The 19908-nt window shown below is 45.9% G+C and overlaps 1 protein-coding gene across 2 annotated transcripts; it reads left to right on the top strand.

Moving 5' to 3' along the window:
* The first annotated feature begins 1980 nt into the window (after positions 1-1980).
* On the top strand, positions 1981-16342 carry ZNF148 (zinc finger protein 148). 2 transcript variants are annotated; one of them, XM_075181207.1, is made up of 6 exons: positions 1981-2927; positions 3191-3316; positions 4149-4272; positions 4836-4919; positions 8613-8731; positions 12146-16342. In XM_075181207.1, exons 1-6 carry the CDS (start codon positions 2661-2663, stop codon positions 13775-13777), a joined length of 2352 nt encoding a protein of 783 aa, XP_075037308.1. In that variant the 5' UTR covers positions 1981-2660; the 3' UTR covers positions 13778-16342. The 2 variants fall into 2 exon arrangements, with proteins under 2 accessions (XP_075037308.1, XP_075037307.1); XM_075181206.1 differs by having other exon boundaries at positions 3188-3316.
* Positions 16343-19908: the final 3566 nt, after the last annotated feature.

Here is a 19908-nt window from a genome sequence, read left to right as displayed (position 1 = left end):
TAAGATTCCCTTATAACTCCTTACAGTGGATATAAATGTGCTTTACTTCTGCAAATATTTACAATGTGGTATAGATCATTTCGGTGTGGGGTCGAAAAATGCTAAAATAAGAAAAAGTCAGGTCCATTTAAAATCAAGAACGATGTAATAGTAGCAGTGTAGTTGCAAATAATGTTTGATTGTGGTGGAAGAAGTTCTTCATCCATATTGAGGACATGTCAATGTTTCTTGACTGTAGATTTGCTGTTCTGTTTAGTGACTAATGCAGAGTTGAACTTTGTGGGTTGTCTCTTCTGTTTATATTATATCAAGTCCTCTGTCTAATTTCATAGAACATTAAAGACCTTGAGGACTGTTTCTCCTTTGTATTTTCTAGGATTTTTTTCATGAGAATCTTATATTTGTAAATCAAAAGTTGACGAAAGTGTGCAGTGACCTTTTAGGTGCTGATATTACCCTCCTGGGATGTTATTCAAAATCAATTCAGTCTTTCATGGAGTCCATTCCAGATTAAATAAATATAATCGATGTAATGATGCCAGCAAATTAGGTTTTATAGAAAACAGTTGTTATCCCAAATAGGATTTTCTTTACATTTTGATACAAATGAGCTGGCATAGCTGAGCACAAATCATGTGCCCATAGCCGTGCCTTTAATTTGTTTGTAGCATCGTCCCTCATTCCAAAAATAATTTTGGTGTAGTGTATATTAAATACTCTCCGTAATGAAATGTACTTCTTCTGTCTTTAATTGAGACTGACTGCATAAAATATGTTTGTGGACATCTTTCTATGTGGTCTTTACAGTTATATAAGGACTTGGCATTACAGGTGCCTAATGTGTTTGTATACCTGTAAATTATGTCTTGTGTCCCTTAGGTAACTCTTTTTGGGATGCAGCCAATTCCTGTTTAAATGTATCGGTGTATCTCAATAGGTTAAACTGCTTCCTAGGGGGGACACTGCTACCTTGGGGTTGTGGTGAGCTCCTCCACCTGAAGGAGCTCCTCATCTCTTCCTACCCCAGTGTTCCTCAGTTTTAACTTAAGTGCCCAAGGAGCTGAGCAAGGTTTTATGAGGCTGACTAGTTAGGGTTAATTTGTGCTTTTATTTTTATTTTTCTAATCCAGTTTACAGGCAGTGCTGCAGTCGATATGGGTGTAGGTGGTGCAGACAGGCATTTGCAGAGTGTAGGACAGGCCAGGCTAACCTGTTTCTCTCCAGCATGCATGCCAAGTATCAACTGGCTATCTACTAGCAAAGCATGCTGGGGCTTGTAGTTTTATAACAACTGGAGAGCCGCGGGTTGTCCCAGCCTGGTATAGGGTTTTTTGCCCTGCAGCTGAAAGGCTGCATCTGCAAGTCCCCTCTCTTAGATATCTATTATTATGGTAATGAACAATTTTAGCAAATTATTTAAATGTGATTTCATGTTTTTATATATTTTATCTGCATCTTTTACCTTATCGGATTACTGTGACGTCACAGTTCACTTGTACACGCTCTAGCTGTTTAATTTCTATACTTACATAGAGGATTGGTTGCCAGAGTACAAAATAAATCATTGGTATTAATGTATACTGTCCTTTAAGTCACTTTTGTTGTTAGTTTCTCTGCTACTTATCTGTAGCTTAACATCTCCCTGCGGCACCAGTGAGTGGATAGGCTGCCCTCTCTTCCTCCTAGTAAAGTGATAGGCTGCACTCTCAGTGATGTCACTGGTTCCTAGTGACTGGATAGGCTGCACTCTCAGTGATGTCACTGGTTCCTAGTGAATGGATAGGCTGCACTCTCAGTGATGTCACTGGTTCCTAGTGAATGGATAGGCTGCACTCTCAGTGATGTCACTGGTTCCTAGTGAATGGATAGACTGCGCAGTCAGTGATGTCACTGGTTCCTAGTGAATGGATAGGCTGCACTCTCAGTGATGTCACTGGTTCCTAGTGAATCGATAGGCTGCATTCTCAGTGATGTCACTGGTTCCTAGTGACTGGATAGGCTGCATTCTCAGTGATGTCACTGGTTCCTAATGATTGGATAGGCTGCATTCTCAGTGATGTCACTGGTTCCTATAAATGCATCTCTCTATCTCTTTCCCTCATGTCAATTATTGTACTCTGCAAAGTTTCTTCACTGTTCCGTACATCACCAGAATGCTCCCTTCAGTCCCCATCTTGGAAGACATTTTGGTGTACTTGCCCTAGTCAAGGAGTATGGCGCCACCAAAGACGTTTTGAGGTCATGTGTAGGAGACTGATATGTTGAGAAATGCAGGTCCTGTCCGTAGAAAGATGTCTCACAATAAGGGCTATTTACTAACATTGCACAAAGATGGACTAAAACCATAGCAACCAATATATTGTCTAACCTGCCCCAGATGGATAAAAGCTTATTGTTAATTGGTTGCTTTGATATTAGTGAAGATTTGCACTGTTGGGCGATGGAAGTCATTCATGTGCTAGGCTACCTTAGCATATGGCATTATTTCCACTTTAAAGTAGAGGTATTAAAGGCTGGGACACCTAGCCCCCCCCCCCCCCCCAGATTTGTTACACCCCTGACACCACACTAATAAAGAGGAATATGGCAGAATGACTGTTCGTCCATTTACTGAAGCTCTGAAAGTTTCTCCATTTTCCTTACAGACTTCTGTGTGAAATATGAACATTGATAACAATCTAGAAGGTTTCCTCAAATGTGGCCACACGAGTGTCCTGCAATCTTCCAGGGGTCTTCCAGGAATAGGGGAGACTGACCAGCCCTGCGCGGCGCCGTTACGGAGAGAGAGGCTGACAGACGCCTCTCAGGGACGAGAGGAGATGATGTCACAGGATGAACTGATGGTGCAGGAGGAAACCGTGAAAAATGATGAGGAGGAGGTGGCGGACTCTCAGGAACGGCTCCTTCCCCCCGGATTCCAGTATACGGTCAGTCTCCTTACAGGGCTGGGTCCGCAGTACACAACACAACTACCACAAGTGTAACAACGCTCTGACATTGCTCTTACTAGTGGACTGAGCGGGTTTAAATACTTTGTCATCATTGCAGATTCTTCATCCTATTTGCCTGTTTGGTTGTTAAAGTTTCCTCTACTCCCCCATTTGTTTCTTTCCTGCCCAGTCGGACATTTGTCCAATGCGTGGCCAGATATGTGGTTATTACATCTCTCTCCACCGTATCATCTCAGCAGGTTCACGTGAAACAAGAGATAAAGTTCTCGGAGGAAATGGAGGCTCAAATGACCGAGAACACACAGCTGCTGGAGCCGGTGGATTTCCAGAAGAAGAAGAAAAGAAAACAGCGTTCCCCGGCCAAGGTAAACTGAGTGGGACCCTGCACGTACGATGATTATATTAGGGTGGACCTGATGGGGGACTGCTGGTTGTATTCGAATCACATGACATGCTCACTGTGGGTGTGTTCAAAATGTGACATCACTAGGGGCGGGCCTTTCTATAATGCACCAATCAGATAACCAAAGAGGAGTAACATGTATAAAAGTGACATTTTCTAGGTCACATCATTAAGTAAGCAGCGACTGGCACTGGGTTGGGGTGACAGTAACCGGGACCCCAATAATCAGCTTCAATACAAAGGCAATATCTATGCGTTTAGTTTTTTTGCATTTTCCCAAATTGAGGATTTCGTGCAAATTAAAGTTAAAACTAATATAAGCGTAGGGACCTTTATTCGTCATTCCTGGTGAGTGCACGCTCACAGAGGCACTCTACGAGCATCATTGCCACACATTTAGAGACCCAAGTGAGCGTTTGCCAAGAAATGGTGCAGTGACCCCTAAGCTGCTAAGTGTTCACAGTGCGATGAAAGCTCTAGAATCTGAACTAGTAGAGCTCAATTCCCTCTTTCCCTCTCCGTCACACACCTGGGTGCAAGTGGCACTACTCGCCACACTTACCTGTTACTCAGAGCTTGTTATTAATCTCATAAATCTGCTTAGCGGATAACTGGTTGGCTAGTTTCTGGCCTGCAGGAGGAATGGTCATCTTATTCCTACTGTCCAACCTCCTGGAGACCGCAGAGCATTACCCCAACTGCCCTCTGCCCCTGCCTTTTACTTACCTGGCTCATATGTTCTTTCGCGTATTATTCTGCGGGTGTATTGACTGAATGCTTTGTACCTGTTGTAGATCCTCACTATTAATGAGGATGGATCACTGGGTCTGAAGATCCCCAAATGCCATGTGTGTGAGCACTGCAACGCAGCGTTCAGAACCAACTATCACCTGCAGAGACACGTCTTCATCCACACAGGTAACCCTCCCACAACACGTATGTGCAGGTGTTTGTGTGTCCGTATTGCAGGGTAGGAATGAATATATCATTACTGAGCTTTTATTGGAAATGTAAAACAGAGACGTCATGTTCTTCACTGACTCTCCTGGTGCTCGTTCACCCGTCTCGTGGTCCCTGGCCCTACATGTAGTGGGGCGTGGAAGGAATTATTCAGTGATATTGGATTGAAAGTTTCCATACTATGGAAATGAGGCGCTTTGGGCTGACGTACAGATATCTGTAATAATTCATAACACCTTGCTATTTCAGTAACATGGTGAACTGGGGAAGGGAGATAAATAGGAGACCTGCAATCCGAGTGCCCAGTGTCACTATATGGTACGGGGTAATTCCCCAGAGTCTGATCATGTCCAGGCATCTCGGGGGTGGGTGGGGGGTCTCCCGTTTCTGCAACCTAGGGAAAAATCTGAAATAATTGTAGATTTCGGTCATATTTTATTATTAAAACTTTTTTACATTTAATGGTGCTACTGTTGGCGCTTAGGTGTTTAATTAATGAATATGTAATTGTATTGTTCCAGGTGAGAAACCCTTTCAGTGCAGTCAGTGTGATATGCGTTTCATTCAGAAGTATCTTCTGCAGAGACATGAGAAGATCCACACAGGTGAGTAACGCTGCGTCCACCCCCCCCCTCTCCCTTTTCTTACACCCACCCTGACATTATCCCCACCCCCCTCCTGCACCCGTGTTATCACCTCTCCCTTCACCCGTCCTAATGTTATCCCCCTTCCCCTCCACACTGTCACTACCAGAGCAGTGTTTATATAACTTACATGCTCATATATAAGCTTATGGGTATTGACCAGCTACTCTCCCCCCCCCCCCCTGGCTCCCCACCCCCCCAAAAAAAGCATTCCCCCCAATTGATGTAGCAAAATATAATATAAACATGGGTATAAAAAAGGGTGAATGGGGCCATGAAATTCAATACCACAAACTTATTTGTTTCACATAAACATTCATACACGATAGCAATGAAATTGTGTAAACGGACCAATAATCATATGAATAGTATATAACTATACAAATCGGGTCACCGCAAGGAAAGTCAACACTGAGATAAAGATATAATCGTTGGTTAATGCTGTTCTTCATACCTCCTATCTGACATCCTATATCCAGGATATCGACCACTACTGTATTCAGATTTATGTCAGAAATCTAGTGGAAGAAAAGCTATAATTTGCTTATTTGTGGTTATCAAACCTTCTACACTCATAATCCCCATGTATTGAGAGTTGTTGCTGTGAGTCACTAAAGAGAGATAGTGGGATCTCAGACAGGCATCATATGTTGACTTTTTGGATTTTATTTGTCTTATTTTATGTCACAATTATTTTTCATGATTTACAGATATATGGGACGGCCATGGGGACATAGTTTGCCCCAAATTTTGCTAATCTTTCCATGTGTGTATATGAAGGAACTTACATGTAAATTGGCCCCTTTAGGGCAAACCTGGTCGTCTTCTTTTTTTTTTTTAACAGAATTATTTTTCTTGGGATATTTAAATGGTACGGGAAAGGGATACAGAAAAAAGGAAGGGAATGGTACATAGTGGGAAGCAGACAACACAAGATACATACTATCAAATATGAAATGGCATTATTGCATGAGGGTTAATATACAAGGCAAACTTCAGGCAGATAAATAAGCTAGAACCAAACTATTGCATGTCTCATGGGGAACTTGGAGAGGTCATTAGTGGCGGTGGTCAGCAAGTCTGGTGGGCATAACATCTTAGAACCCTCATCTTCAGTGGTGAACACATGTCAGGTCATCCACTTGACAATGGGTGAGGATGGTGCCGTAGAATAAGGGATCTCGTATGTCTCCATCTCATAGCTGAAGTGGATTTTAGCTACAATTTTGTAAATGGAGGGGGTGAGTGCTAACACTGCTGTGCAATGGCTGCTCTAGCAGCGATAAGGATATGGCTCCACACATACCTGTGGTGTTTCGGCAGTTGTTCTGGGAATTATTGGAGAAGGGCAATGAGTGGAGACGGGGTTAGTTGCACCTTCATTACTTTTTCTACTAGTCGAAAAACTTCTATCCAGATCAGCTGGATTACCGGACAAGGGACTAAAATACATAAAAGATATCTCCAACAGCCCCTTATTGGTGCCAGCAAAGAGCCTGTTGGCAATTAATTTAGCATGGACCTTCAAGTCGGTATTGAGAAGAGTAATCGGCCTGTAGTTACGACAGACAGCTGCCTCTGCCTGGTTTCGGAATCATCACCACTTGAGCTTCTAGCACCACAGTCAGTTCCTGCATTATATAATTCAACCAATATGGGGACAACCTCTTTCCTAAAGGTAATCTAGAAGTCATTAATGTACCCATCTGGGCCCGGGGTTTTACATTACGGAATGTTTTTTATCACTACGAAGACCTCCTGGGGGATCCAGGGAGTATTCAGTGATTGTAAGGATCGACATCTAACTTGATGTCGGAAGTTCTGAATGTGGTTAGGTGTGAGTTGCAGGATGGCTGGGTCATTTAGAAGGTTATAAAGGCTCTTATAATACTTGGCAAAAAGATTGACTATGTCTCGGGGGTTCGAAATCTTTAAGTCTTCGGTGTTGTAAATATGTCGGATCCTATTTTTAGCCTGCTGGCCCCTAAGCTTCCTAGCCAGCACCCGTCCTGCCTTATTGCCTGTGGTGTAGAATTTATGTCGGATACAGGACAAGGCAGCCTAGGTACGGGCCAGAAAAAGGTTTTGAAGCTGTTGCTTAACTTGTGTCAACTCCAGTTTCAGTGCCGGCGAGGGAGAGGATTTGTTGCGAGATTCCAATGTTGAAAGCTTAAATTTGAGTTCCTGCTGGAAGAAGGCGTTCGCCCCTTTCAGTCTAGAGCCCTCTTGTATCGCTGTCCTCCGCGGGACTCAAACCTGGTCTTCTATGGCCGTTATATTGGTGTCTGGGATAACTTTATTCAGCACCTTAATGGTATCAGTACCACTTGTTATTTAACGCCATAAGGAACTCATAACTGTTTGGATGTCGCACTTTAAGGCATTGGGAGATTTGAAGATTAGCACTAAAGTTTTCCAAGTGGATACAGTTAATTATTTACACAGCGGTTTAAGTGTTAAAGGGAAATGTTCTATGAATGAAGAATAAATAAGCAACAGATATGTTTCCTAAACTAATTTATTAATAAATGCGCATGAGGAAGTCAATAAATTAAATAGGATTTCTTATTTTATGATAAACTGAAACTTCCTGATAAGATTGTGAATGGCCCATCCATTTCCTTTACATCCAAATATATTTATTTTTCTTGTCAGATTAAAATATAATTTCATATTTCAACAGGATCCCATTTTGAAAACCAGCGTTACCGGGATAAAAACCGCTTATTATTTAAAAGCAAACAACATTCTTTATCTCTGAGCTTCTTTTTTAGAGTTATAAGGAAAACAAATAAGAACATGGATCAAACAATAGAGAACTCAGGACAGCTATAAAACGTGTATCACTGACAGCTCCGTGTCCCTAAATTCCAATGTACATTCATGACTACGGAATGTATCAATTGTTAGGCAACTGTTATAAAATATATATATATATACATTTTACTTATTTGTGTATTCGTAAATGTAATGTAACCAATGTCCATTTGACAGGCTCACTTTTGATTCACAAAGATTAACAATATCAGGATAGGAGTAGTTATCACCCAGTTAAAGAGGATGAGATCTAACATTGCAGCTTACACCATGATGAAAACTGCCCAGTATAGTGAAACGCGTCGGTGAAAGTACAAATGTTGTTACATTCGGGGAAAGTATCGCTCTGATCACACTCGCACGTTGTGGGACTGATCAATAGCCCCGATCACCACGGCTGCGATTGGTCAGTCCCACAGCGGCTGTGATCTACGGGTTCTTTACAACATTAGGATATTTATTGTATCAGATCTGATTACAAACTATAAACTGAAGAAAATGTGTAAACCAATCAGCGACATTATATACATTTGTATGGATTTAACTTCGTTAGCTGTTTAAATTAATTTGTAGATATAAGCTAAGAATAGAGATTGTGTACAGCCTTGTACATCTGCCCACAGCATCCTTATACCTTAATAATCTGTTTCAGACACACTATGGATTTCTTACTAATATTTGTATGTGTAACTGAGTTAAACATCTGAGGAATTCTATTATCTGAGATGCTCCATATTGATTTGTTAGCGCCTCAGAAATTTCTTTTTACCTTAAAATTGCACAAGATTTGTTTAATGTTCAACTTTGTTTTTGATATGTTTTCCTTCTGTCGGACAGGAGAGAAGCCCTTTCATTGTGACGAGTGCGGAATGCGTTTCATTCAGAAATACCACATGGAGCGACACAAGAGAACCCACAGCGGGGAGAAGCCTTACCAGTGCGAGTACTGTCTACAGGTGGGTACTAATGCCAGGGCGAGTTCTGTCTACAGGTGGGTACCATGCCAGGCGAGGCCAGGGCGAGTACTGTCTACAGGTGGGTACTAATGCCAGGGCGAGTTCTGTCTACAGGTGGTTACTAAGGCCAGGGCGAGTACTGTCTACAGGTGGGTACTAATGCCAGGGCGAGTACTGTCTACAGGTGGTACTACGCCAGGGCGAGTACTGTCTACAGGTGGTTACTAACGCCAGGGCGAGTACTGTCTACAGGTGGGTACTAATGCCAGGGCGAGTACTGTCTACAGGTGGTTACTAACGCCAGGGCGAGTACTGTCTACAGGTGGGTACTAATGCCAGGGCGAGTACTGTCTACAGGTGGGTACTAACGCCAGGGCGAGTACTGTCTACAGGTGGGTACTAACGCCAGGGCGGAGTACTGTCTACAGGTGGGTACTAACGCCAGGGCGAGTACTGTCTACAGGTGGGTACTAACGCCAGGGCGAGTACTGTCTACAGGTGGGTACTAACGCCAGGGCGAGTACTGTCTACAGGTGGGTACTAACGCCAGGGCGAGTACTGTCTACAGGTGGGTACTAACGCCAGGGCGAGTACTGTCTACAGGTGGGTACTAACGCCAGGGCGAGTACTGTCTACAGGTGGGTACTAACGCCAGGGCGAGTACTGTCTACAGGTGGGTACTAACGCCAGGGCGAGTACTGTCTACAGGTGGGTACTAATGCCAGGGCGAGTACTGTCTACAGGTGGTTACTAACGCCAGGGCGAGTACTGTCTACAGGTGGGTACTAATGCCAGGGCGAGTACTGTCTACAGGTGGTTACTAACGCCAGGGCGAGTACTGTCTACAGGTGGGTACTAACGCCAGGGCGAGTTCTGTCTACAGGTGGGTACCAATGCCAGGGCGAGTACTGTCTACAGGTGGGTACTAATGCCAGGGCGAGTACTGTCTACAGGTGGGTACTAACGCCAGTGCGAGTACTGTCTACAGGTGGGTACTAACGCCAGGGCGAGTACTGTCTACAGGTGGGTACTAACGCCAGGGCGAGTACTGTCTACAGGTGGTTACTAACGCCAGGGCGAGTACTGTCTACAGGTGGGTACTAACGCCAGTGCGAGTACTGTCTACAGGTGGTTACTAACGCCAGGGCGAGTACTGTGTACAGGTGGGTACTAACGCCAGGGCGAGTTCTGTCTACAGGTGGGTACCAATGCCAGGGCGAGTACTGTGTACAGGTGGGTACTAACGCCAGGGCGAGTACTGTGTACAGGTGGGTACTAACGCCAGGGCGAGTACTGTGTACAGGTGGGTACTAACGCCAGGGCGAGTACTGTGTACAGGTGGGTACTAACGCCAGGGCGAGTACTGTGTACAGGTGGGTACTAACGCCAGGGCGAGTACTGTGTACAGGTGGGTACTAACGCCAGGGCGAGTACTGTGTACAGGTGGGTACTAACGCCAGGGCGAGTACTGTGTACAGGTGGGTACTAACGCCAGGGCGAGTACTGTCTACAGGTGGGTACTAACGCCAGGGCGAGTACTGTCTACAGGTGGGTACTAACGCCAGGGCGAGTACTGTCTACAGGTGGGTACTAACGCCAGGGCGAGTACTGTCTACAGGTGGTTACTAACGCCAGGGCGAGTACTGTCTACAGGTGGTTACTAACGCCAGGGCGAGTACTGTCTACAGGTGGTTACTAACGCCAGGGCGAGTACTGTCTACAGGTGGGTACTAACGCCAGGGCGAGTACTGTCTACAGGTGGGTACTAACGCCAGGGCGAGTACTGTCTACAGGTGGTTACTAACGCCAGGGCGAGTACTGTCTACAGGTGGTTACTAACGCCAGGGCGAGTACTGTCTACAGGTGGTTACTAACGCCAGGGCGAGTACTGTCTACAGGTGGTTACTAACGCCAGGGCGAGTACTGTCTACAGGTGGTTACTAACGCCAGGGCGAGTACTGTCTACAGGTGGTTACTAACGCCAGGGCGAGTACTGTCTACAGGTGGTTACTAACGCCAGGGCGAGTACTGTCTACAGGTGGGTACTAACGCCAGGGCGAGTACTGTCTACAGGTGGGTACTAACGCCAGGGCGAGTACTGTCTACAGGTGGGTACTAACGCCAGGGCGAGTACTGTCTACAGGTGGGTACTAACGCCAGGGCGAGTACTGTCTACAGGTGGTTACTAACGCCAGGGCGAGTACTGTCTACAGGTGGTTACTAACGCCAGGGCGAGTACTGTCTACAGGTGGTTACTAACGCTAGGGCGAGTACTGTGTACAGGTGGGTACTAACGCCAGGGCGAGTACTGTGTACAGGTGGGTACTAACGCCAGGGCGAGTACTGTCTACAGGTGGGTACTAACGCCAGGGCGAGTACTGTCTACAGGTGGGTACTAACGCCAGGGCGAGTACTGTCTACAGGTGGGTACTAACGCCAGGGCGAGTACTGTCTACAGGTGGTTACTAACGCCAGGGCGAGTACTGTCTACAGGTGGTTACTAACGCCAGGGCGAGTACTGTCTACAGGTGGGTACTAACGCCAGGGCGAGTACTGTCTACAGGTGGTTACTAACGCCAGGGCGAGTACTGTCTACAGGTGGGTACTAACGCCAGGGCGAGTACTGTCTACAGGTGGTTACTAACGCCAGGGCGAGTACTGTCTACAGGTGGTTACTAACGCCAGGGCGAGTACTGTCTACAGGTGGTTACTAACGCCAGGGCGAGTACTGTCTACAGGTGGTTACTGTCAACATGTGGGTGATAACGCCAGGGCGAGTACTGTCTGCAGGGGGGTGATAACGCCAGGGCGAGTACTGTCTACGGGGGGGGGGGGGGGGGGGTAATAACGCCAGGGCGAGTACTGTCTACGGGGGGGGGGGGGGGGGGGCGGCTTTGGTAATAACGCCAGGGCGAGTACTGTCTACAGGTGGGTATTAATACTAGAAGGAACGGTTACATTTCAGTAAATTTCGGGTCTAATTATATGATTGTACAACTATTATACTGTAAGTGCTAATTAGCAGGGTCCTCTGGATGCCAGTCTGTGTATACAATGTAGTTATGTGTAACATGTTAAACAACATGCTTGTCCCTGTATAAAGGCATATTCTATAACGTAATCCTATTGGCACTCGCATAGCTCCCGTCTTGTGCCGTGATTGTTGGAGCATTGCTGTGAAGTGTACATGAAACGTACATTCTATAGAAGACATGTAAATACTATATATAATGACGTGATGCCAAATACACAGTTGTTCTCTAGGCTGAGGCACCAATCAGATAGAAGCTTTGTGTAAGATGGACGAATGAAAGGAAACGTCTGATAGGCCATATTGAGCTAAGACTGTACCGTTGCCTGTTCTTGTATGAAATATCCCTGTATTAATATGTTGTATCTTGTCCTTATAAACAGTACTTCTCGAGGACAGACCGGGTACTTAAACACAAGCGAATGTGCCATGAGAATCGTGAGAGGAAAGCAGGAAAATGTGCCGGCAAATCTGCACTCTTATCGCCAGATGGGGACATCAGTTTCTCCACTGTGTCCAAAGAGGGAGCTTTACCGAAAAAGAAACCGAGGACGGATAAGATAAAGCTCCTGGTAATGGGCGAGAAGGACCCTCTGGAAAAGGCAGATCAGAAAAAGGACAAGACGGACTTTCTGCCCCTCTACCCGGACAGCACCAAAGTGAAAGACGAGTACATGGTGGCAGAGTATGCCGTAGAAATGCCCCACCCCTCGGTCAGCGACTTGCACTTACAGGAAGCCGTGTCCAGAGATATCGGCCCTCCTAAACTGCTCATCAAAAAGGTGAACAGCAAAAAGAGTATGAAACATGTGCTGGAACAGAGCCAGGTGCTGGAACAGAGTTCGGCTATGACTGCGCTGTCTGCCTTTGATGATGGTAAAGTAGCTAAGTATACTTTTGAACTTGTGGATAAGCAGGCGCTGCTGGACTCGGGAAGCAATTCAGACATGGATCACGGTGATCCGCTGCAGGAAGGGACCCCCAAAGCGGCCAACAGCAGCGTCAGCTACGAGGAGGCAATGCAGTTCTCTAAGAAGAAGAGGTACCTGCTTGCAGCCACCAGTAACAGTAGCAGGGAGTACGCCCTGAATGTGGGCACCATGGCGTCTCAGCCATCCGCCACACAGGCAGCCGTTGCTAGCGTCATGGATGAGAACGGCACGGCCACGCTCATAGATGCTCAAGCACTTAGCGTGGACATTAAAGCGAATCATGATAAGAACGTGATTCCTGATGAGGTGTTACAGACGCTCTTAGATCATTACTCCCACAAAGCCAACGGGCAGCACGAGATCTCATTCAGTGTGGGAGATACAGAGGTAACTTCCAGCATATCGATCAACTCCTCTGAGGTGGGGGCATCCAGCCAACCCGAGAGCCTGGCGGCCACCGTCCAGGTGCCGCAGTCTGACAAGGCCAGCATGTTGCAGGAATATTCCAAGTTTTTGCAACAGGCTCTAGACCGGACTAGCCAAAATGATGCCTATCTGAACAACACGAGTCTGAACTTTGTCACGGATAGCCAGACTCTCTCCAGCACGACGACCTTCCCCACCCTGGACAAGCACGTCTATGCCACCCTGCCCATCAGCACTTTCCGGGCAGGTCTGCCCACCTCACTGAGAGTATCCCCTGACAAGTCTCACTTTGGCCTGATAGTGACTGACTCCCAGAATGCCTTTAGCTTTACAGCGGATGATGGTAGCCACACGTCTCCTACGCCCTCCTCCTCGGCACAGGATTTCATAGAGCAAGTGACGGGTCAGAAGAAGACTGAATCACAGCCTATCCATCAGGCGTACCAGCTGAATGCTTTCGAGCAACCCTTCAGGGCACAGTACCATGGCACCCGAACTGGTATTTCTCCCCAGTTTAGCACTGCCAACGGACAGGTGAACCTGAGGCAGCCAGCCACCAGTGCCGATTTCCCAGAATTCCCCCTGGTGAATGTCAATGAGAGTAGGACCCAGCTGGCTTCTAGCCCTGACCCAGCGACTAGCCAGACCTTTGGCTAATGCTTTAATTGTTTAACCCTTTTGTCACCAGAGGGGGATAGCTGCACATTGCTTAACATTTTAGGCAGTCACTGTGTTACCGCAGCATTCTGTGTACCCCACAGTACGTGTAGCATATAACAATCCCCCCATTGTTCCCGGGCTCACAAGAGATGTCCGTATTTTGTATACTGGGAACTGAGCGGTGGCTGGCTTATGTTCTGGGATTGTTCTTAATCTGTCCGTACTGCAGAGAGCCGGGGCCTTGGCAGCCGTGGGGGGAGGAGGTAGCTGGCGTGTGCTGCACAGGTACATGTCTGTAGAGGAGGGGGGAAGTGTGTCCTGCATGGGCTGCTGTTAGAACCCACACGTGGCTGCCGGTGACACCTTTTTTTTTCTTTTTCTTTTTTTTACCCACTAAGGATAAAAAAAGAAGGAAAAAAAAACCAGTTGTAAGGCACTTTAAGGAAACGTGGCTCTGAGTGGCTCTGAGTGGCAGGGGTGAGCTCTACAGTCTGGGGTCTTTGTTTTAATGTCATTCACAGATAAATGGGGCAGAATCAGAACCTTGCAGTGATGGTGAAAGGCTGCAGTGTTTCAGAGTAACCCGGGCACTGCATCGCTGGCATCTATCCGGGTGATGGACGCTCTACTTTTGAATCCTTGCTTGTTAGAGAAATCTGCAGAGTCTTGCTCTGAACAGTGTGTTGTTGTGCAATGCTCTGCAGACCTTTAGCACAGTAGGAGTAATTATTGCTCCTCACTCGGGGAGGAGATCTGAGAAAAGCACTTACCTTGGCAACCGCTCTCTTCAGTTTATATTTCTTTCTGCATTTTAGAAATACCGTGTTGCGTGTGTACAATGCAATGCAAACATGCACATATATACACACATACTTGGTATGCATAGCAAATTTATATGTGCAGGTATTTTAATGTGTTTGTATGTTATCACTTTTAACTCCTGGTAGCAGAGTACGTCCTCTGTGATAATCTGGGTGTCGTTTAAAGCTGACTGAAATAGGGTCATGTTTTGTAAATGATTATATATAAATGACCAGCAGGGGGCGCATCACGAGAGCTGCTCCCTCTCCCAATGACTTTATGGGGTCGATTCTGTTCTCTGCGATGATATGCCTCCAGAATAGCCCCCAGGGCAGTCCGTGGTGTTGCAACATCATGATTGTGGCGCTCACCCCATAGAGGTGTGCAGAAATATTACTGATGTTTCCCACTGCGGAACATCGCACAGAATTGAATCTCCCCTCTGTGTAGTAGTTGATGTCTGCCATGTCAGGAGTAGGTTGCACTGGTAGTTACGGTGTCCCTCTGGCTGATAAATAGTCAGCTTAAAATGTTTTAAAACTGGGTTCTAATCTGGGATCCTCCATGATTCTTAATGTAGCACTTAGACAATGCTCCGGTTTGGAATGAAATTTTAAGAGCGTTTCTGAGGTTTATAACAGTACGGCCAATACCCCACTACTGAATTGTATTAAATGCGTAATTTTAGCACTTTTCCGACCTGCACAGTCACCAGAGGAGCCCGGTATGCTCCGCTCTGTACAAAGCCGCAGACTGCACAATTTGCACAGAGCATTGGAAATATCCTCTACAAGAGTCTCCTGTGACACGCCTGGCGCTGGGGGCCCTGTTTTATGATAACCCGGGGTTTCCGTGTTTCTCCGCATGGATTGTAACACTGTGCCAGGTCTTCAGGAGACAGCCGTGTTCCTCTGTGCACTTTCCCGTTGTACGTTACCCTAGATGTGCACTTCGTGCACGGTCATGAGTCTGTCCTGACATTTCAGACACTTTTGCAGCGCTCCTGGTGCCTCTCAGGACATGAGGTGGTTAGTTGGCGTCGCTTATCCTACAATAGCACTTAGTCAAGCGAAAAATAGCACTTAAATTGTTTTGTGTATAATTAAATTATATATGGCTTCTTTCCTCATTCGTATGTTTCATTGATGCTGCCACATGTAAAAATGGCTCCTTATGTCCCGTGTTCTTATTTCCGTACCTGAGGGTGAGACCTGCCATTGTGTGTACCCAAAAATTCTGTGTACTATGAATTGGAAAAGTGTGACTTATGGTTACAGTGGTAGGTGGAGGCGTGAATGTGGAAATACAATAATAGACCAGTAAACCTAGTATACAGCTGAATTATATAAGAGACCTAGTAGTAATTCTCAAATAAATATGTAAAAGGTTCCGAGATCATAAGAGAAGATATTAAGTTATGTATTTTCCTATGAACGGCAGGCTATATAGCCATTAAACACTGCAGGTAGCCTCTTCTAGTTAATGATTGATAATAGGGGACAATAGCTTCAAATGACCTGCATAGTAAATGTCAAACATTTTATGTTCTATAAAGGTATGGAAACGTTTACATATATAATTTGTGAATGTTACATTATGTCTTTATATATAGCATCGGTTTGTATTACTGGTTTAGGGGCCATTTAAGCAAGTGCTTCAGTCTTTGTTTCTCTTGTATTTTGCCCTTGGTTAAGCTACGCATTTTATATTCTTGTATTATCGGTTATGCTATTGATAAATCAGAGATGTGGATGATCTTCATCATGTTTCATGTGCTGCCTTTCCTGTCAATGTGTTAGTGGTAACTTTTTATTTTTACTTTTCTCCCCATGTACAAGTGTGATTGGGTTATTGTTTAGGAGAGAGGTCTGAGCACACAAAAGGTCCACAGATATCACCTATATAAATAACTAGCTCACACTAAACTGCTACAATTAGGTTATATTAATGATGCTACTGTGAGCTTAACTAATGCAGTATTAGCTCCTATATTTAATCTTACATAAACTTATTTCCCCCTGCAGTGTTAGAATACAACTAGCCACTATATAGGAAAGCTCAGCAAAGGGGGTATATATAAACCGATCAGCCGCAATATTAGCACATCTGACAAGTGAAGTGAATAACATTGATTATCTCGTTATATCGGCACCTGACAAGGAGTGGGAGATATTAGGCAACAAGTGAACAATGAGTTCTTGAAGTTGATGTGTTGGAAGCAGGAAAAAACGGGCAAGTGTAAGGACGTGAGCGACTTTGGGCCATACTGTGATGGGTAGACGACTGGGTCAGAGCATCTCCAAAACGACAGGTCTTGTGGGGTTCCCGATATGCAGCGGTTACTACCTAACAAAAGTGGTCTAAGGAAGGACAACCGGTGAACTGACGACTTGGTCATGGGCGCACAAGACTCATTGATGCACATGGGGAGTGAAGGCGCCCGTCGGGTCCAATCACACAGAGGAGCTACTGTAGCACAAATTGCTGAAAAAGTTAATGCTGGGTATGATAGAGAGGTGTCAGATCACACAGAGCATCGCAGCTTGCTGTGTATGGGGCTGTGTAGCTGCAGACCAGTAAGAGTGCCCATGCTGACCACTATCCACTATCAAAAACGCCTACAATGGGCACGTGAGCACCAGAACTGAACCATGGTGTAATGGAAGAAGGTGGCCTGATCTGATCACTTTTCTTCTACATCATGTGGACGGCTGGGTGCATCCGAGTCATTTACCTGGGGGAGAGATGGCACCAGGAAGCACTATGGGAAGAAGGCAGCCGGCAGAGCCGGTGTGATGCTCTGGGCAATGTTCTGCTGGGAAACCTTGGGCCCTGGCATTCATGTGGATGTTACTTTGACACGTACGACCTACCTAAACATTGCAGAACAAGTACACCCTTCATGGTAACGGTATTCCCTGATGGCCTCTTTCAGCAGGATAATGCTCCCTGCCACACTGCAGACATTCGGTGTATGTGTATATATATATATAATGTGTGTGTCTGTGTATTAGGCCACTTTGTGATCAATTGTCAATCAGACACAATAGTAGCTGAGGCTTCAGTGCCTTTTGGTCTCCAGGAAATGTCTGCCACTTCTAAGGCCCCTTTCATTCGGATATATTTACAATTCCTCCACTTCTAAATTTTACTGAGTTCCAACAAACACAATTATTCAGATTCTGCCTGGATAAAGATATGCTAGAAATGTTTGGGGTTTGTCAGGACTGGAGTAGAGACGTGTAAGTAGCATCATTGTATCAGATTATGGATGATCCAAGTTCTAACTCTGAATCTGGAGATGAACCCTCCTTTATTCACCTCCTGTCAGTGGATGATTGTTGTTCATTCTATATGTAGATGAATCTCCTCTGCACAATGTCAGGAAGCTGCTCACAAGCACAGCTTAGAGCCAAGTCCATTGTTTTCCGCATGATCACGCTTTTCACTTTATGTTGCCGTTTTCATTGATGATTTGTTCTGTAACAGCCGAACGTCAATTTATAGTTGATTGGGAACAGACTCCCGGGCAGCTCAGCCAATCCAACAAATGATCAGCTCTGCTTCATAAAATCATTTACTCGTTCAACAAGTTTCTGCAGAGTCATCATGTGTTTATCTTATGTTCTCATACTGTCCTTAAAATGTTGTTGTCGGGCCCACCAGATACAATTAGTGTTACCCAGTATTAAAGCTACGCTAAGCTGAAACGAAAACTCTTTCTTCATTTATAACTTCTGAAGTTATTGCCTTTTCTCGGAGGTGTTATTACAGTTACCAGTTGATGTTTGGCTTCGGTAAATAAGATGTTTATTGCTATTTATGAAATATTTCTTGATTGAATCTGATGTTCAAAATCTCATCAAACGCTCACTGTCCAAACTGTGTTTTACGGCCACTTAGGAGAAGAAACATCTTTAAATAAACGCAGCACCAGATTTTTGGTGGTTCTTGAAGGCGTGTTACATATATTTTATTTTGTAGGATGGATATTGGTAAATAGGTCTAGTTTCAGAGAGGTGGATATTTAACTTTGTGAGTTAGCAGTAGGGCTGCTCCTATTGATGATGATCTAGATGATAATCTACGCTTCTATGGTCAAAAGAGGATTTGTTTGTGCTGATCACCCTGTGGTCAGGATAGGGTAGGATATAACGTCATATAAAGTGTGATCAGATGGAGGTCGTTGCTTCTACAGATGTTTCTCTCCCTCATGAACACAGATCGTAATATGGGGAGAGGGGGTTACAGTAAATGTGGGGTACACATCTGGTTCTCCTAGTAATTTGTGGGCAGCCATTATTGGTCTCTGCAGTGAAATCTGTAACATCTTTTCTTACAAAGTTTGAATGTAAATAGATCACATTGGTTCAGAATATTATTCCCGATTCATTACACGTCTGTTGCTGATTAGCTGACACTACAGGGAACAAGACTATCAGAGACTGAGATTACCACATATGATCTGTGGAATTCATCTAATGCATCATATCTGACTCCTTGTAAATTGCCGTCCTGTTTCCACAAGGTCATTGAGCTTTCGTAGGGGTTGAAGTTGTACAAAAATTTCAATATAAAGTGTTATCAAATGGGGTAATTGCTTATAGGGATATTCCCCTCCCTCATCAACACAGAACAAAATTTGGGGAGAAGGGGTTATATTAAATGTGGGGTACACATATTATAGTATATGCCAACTCTCTGAAATTACCTCACTGCTTTCTCCAATCTCTGTGACGGGATCTTGGTTCTCATCTGCTTGTTGTCCATGACGAGACCCCCTCCTGACGTGACCCCTCGGCTCGCTGCCCCTGACGTGACCCCTCGGCTCGCTGCCCCTGACGTGACCCCTCGGCTCGCTGCCCCTGACGTGACCCCCTCGGCTCGCTGCCCCTGACGTGACCCCCTCGGCTCGCTGCCCCTGACGTGACCCCTCGGCTCGCTGCCCCTGGCGTGACCCCCTCGGCTCGCTGCCCCTGACGTGACCCCTCGGCTCGCTGCCCCTGGCGTGACCCCTCGGCTCGCTGCCCCTGGCGTGACCCCTCGGCTCGCTGCCCCTGGCGTGACCCCTCGGCTCGCTGCCCCTGGCGTGACCCCTCGGCTCGCTGCCCCTGACGTGACCCCTCGGCTCGCTGCCCCTGACGAGACCCCTCGGCTCGCTGCCCCTGACGTGACCCCTCGGCTCGCTGCCCCTGGCGTGACCCCTCGGCTCGCTGCCCCTGACGTGACCCCTCGGCTCGCTGCCCCTGACGTGACCCCTCGGCTCGCTGCCCCTGACGTGACCCCCTCGGCTCGCTGCCCCTGAGGTGACCCCTCGGCTCGCTGCC

This window comes from Mixophyes fleayi, chromosome 7 (genome assembly GCF_038048845.1).
Source record: "Mixophyes fleayi isolate aMixFle1 chromosome 7, aMixFle1.hap1, whole genome shotgun sequence".
Classification (NCBI taxonomy): Eukaryota; Metazoa; Chordata; class Amphibia; order Anura; family Limnodynastidae; genus Mixophyes; species Mixophyes fleayi.
This window is presented reverse-complemented; position numbering and strand designations above follow the sequence as displayed.

Coding starts and splice junctions, on each gene's coding strand:
- ZNF148 (XM_075181206.1), top strand. CDS start 2,661: ATGAACATTGATAACAATCTAGAAGGTTTCCTCAAATGTGGCCACACG. Junction 3,317..4,148: donor AACAGCGTTCCCCGGCCAAG/GTAAACTGAGTG, acceptor TACCTGTTGTAG/ATCCTCACTATTAATGAGGA. Junction 4,920..8,612: donor ACATGAGAAGATCCACACAG/GTGAGTAACGCT, acceptor TCTGTCGGACAG/GAGAGAAGCCCTTTCATTGT.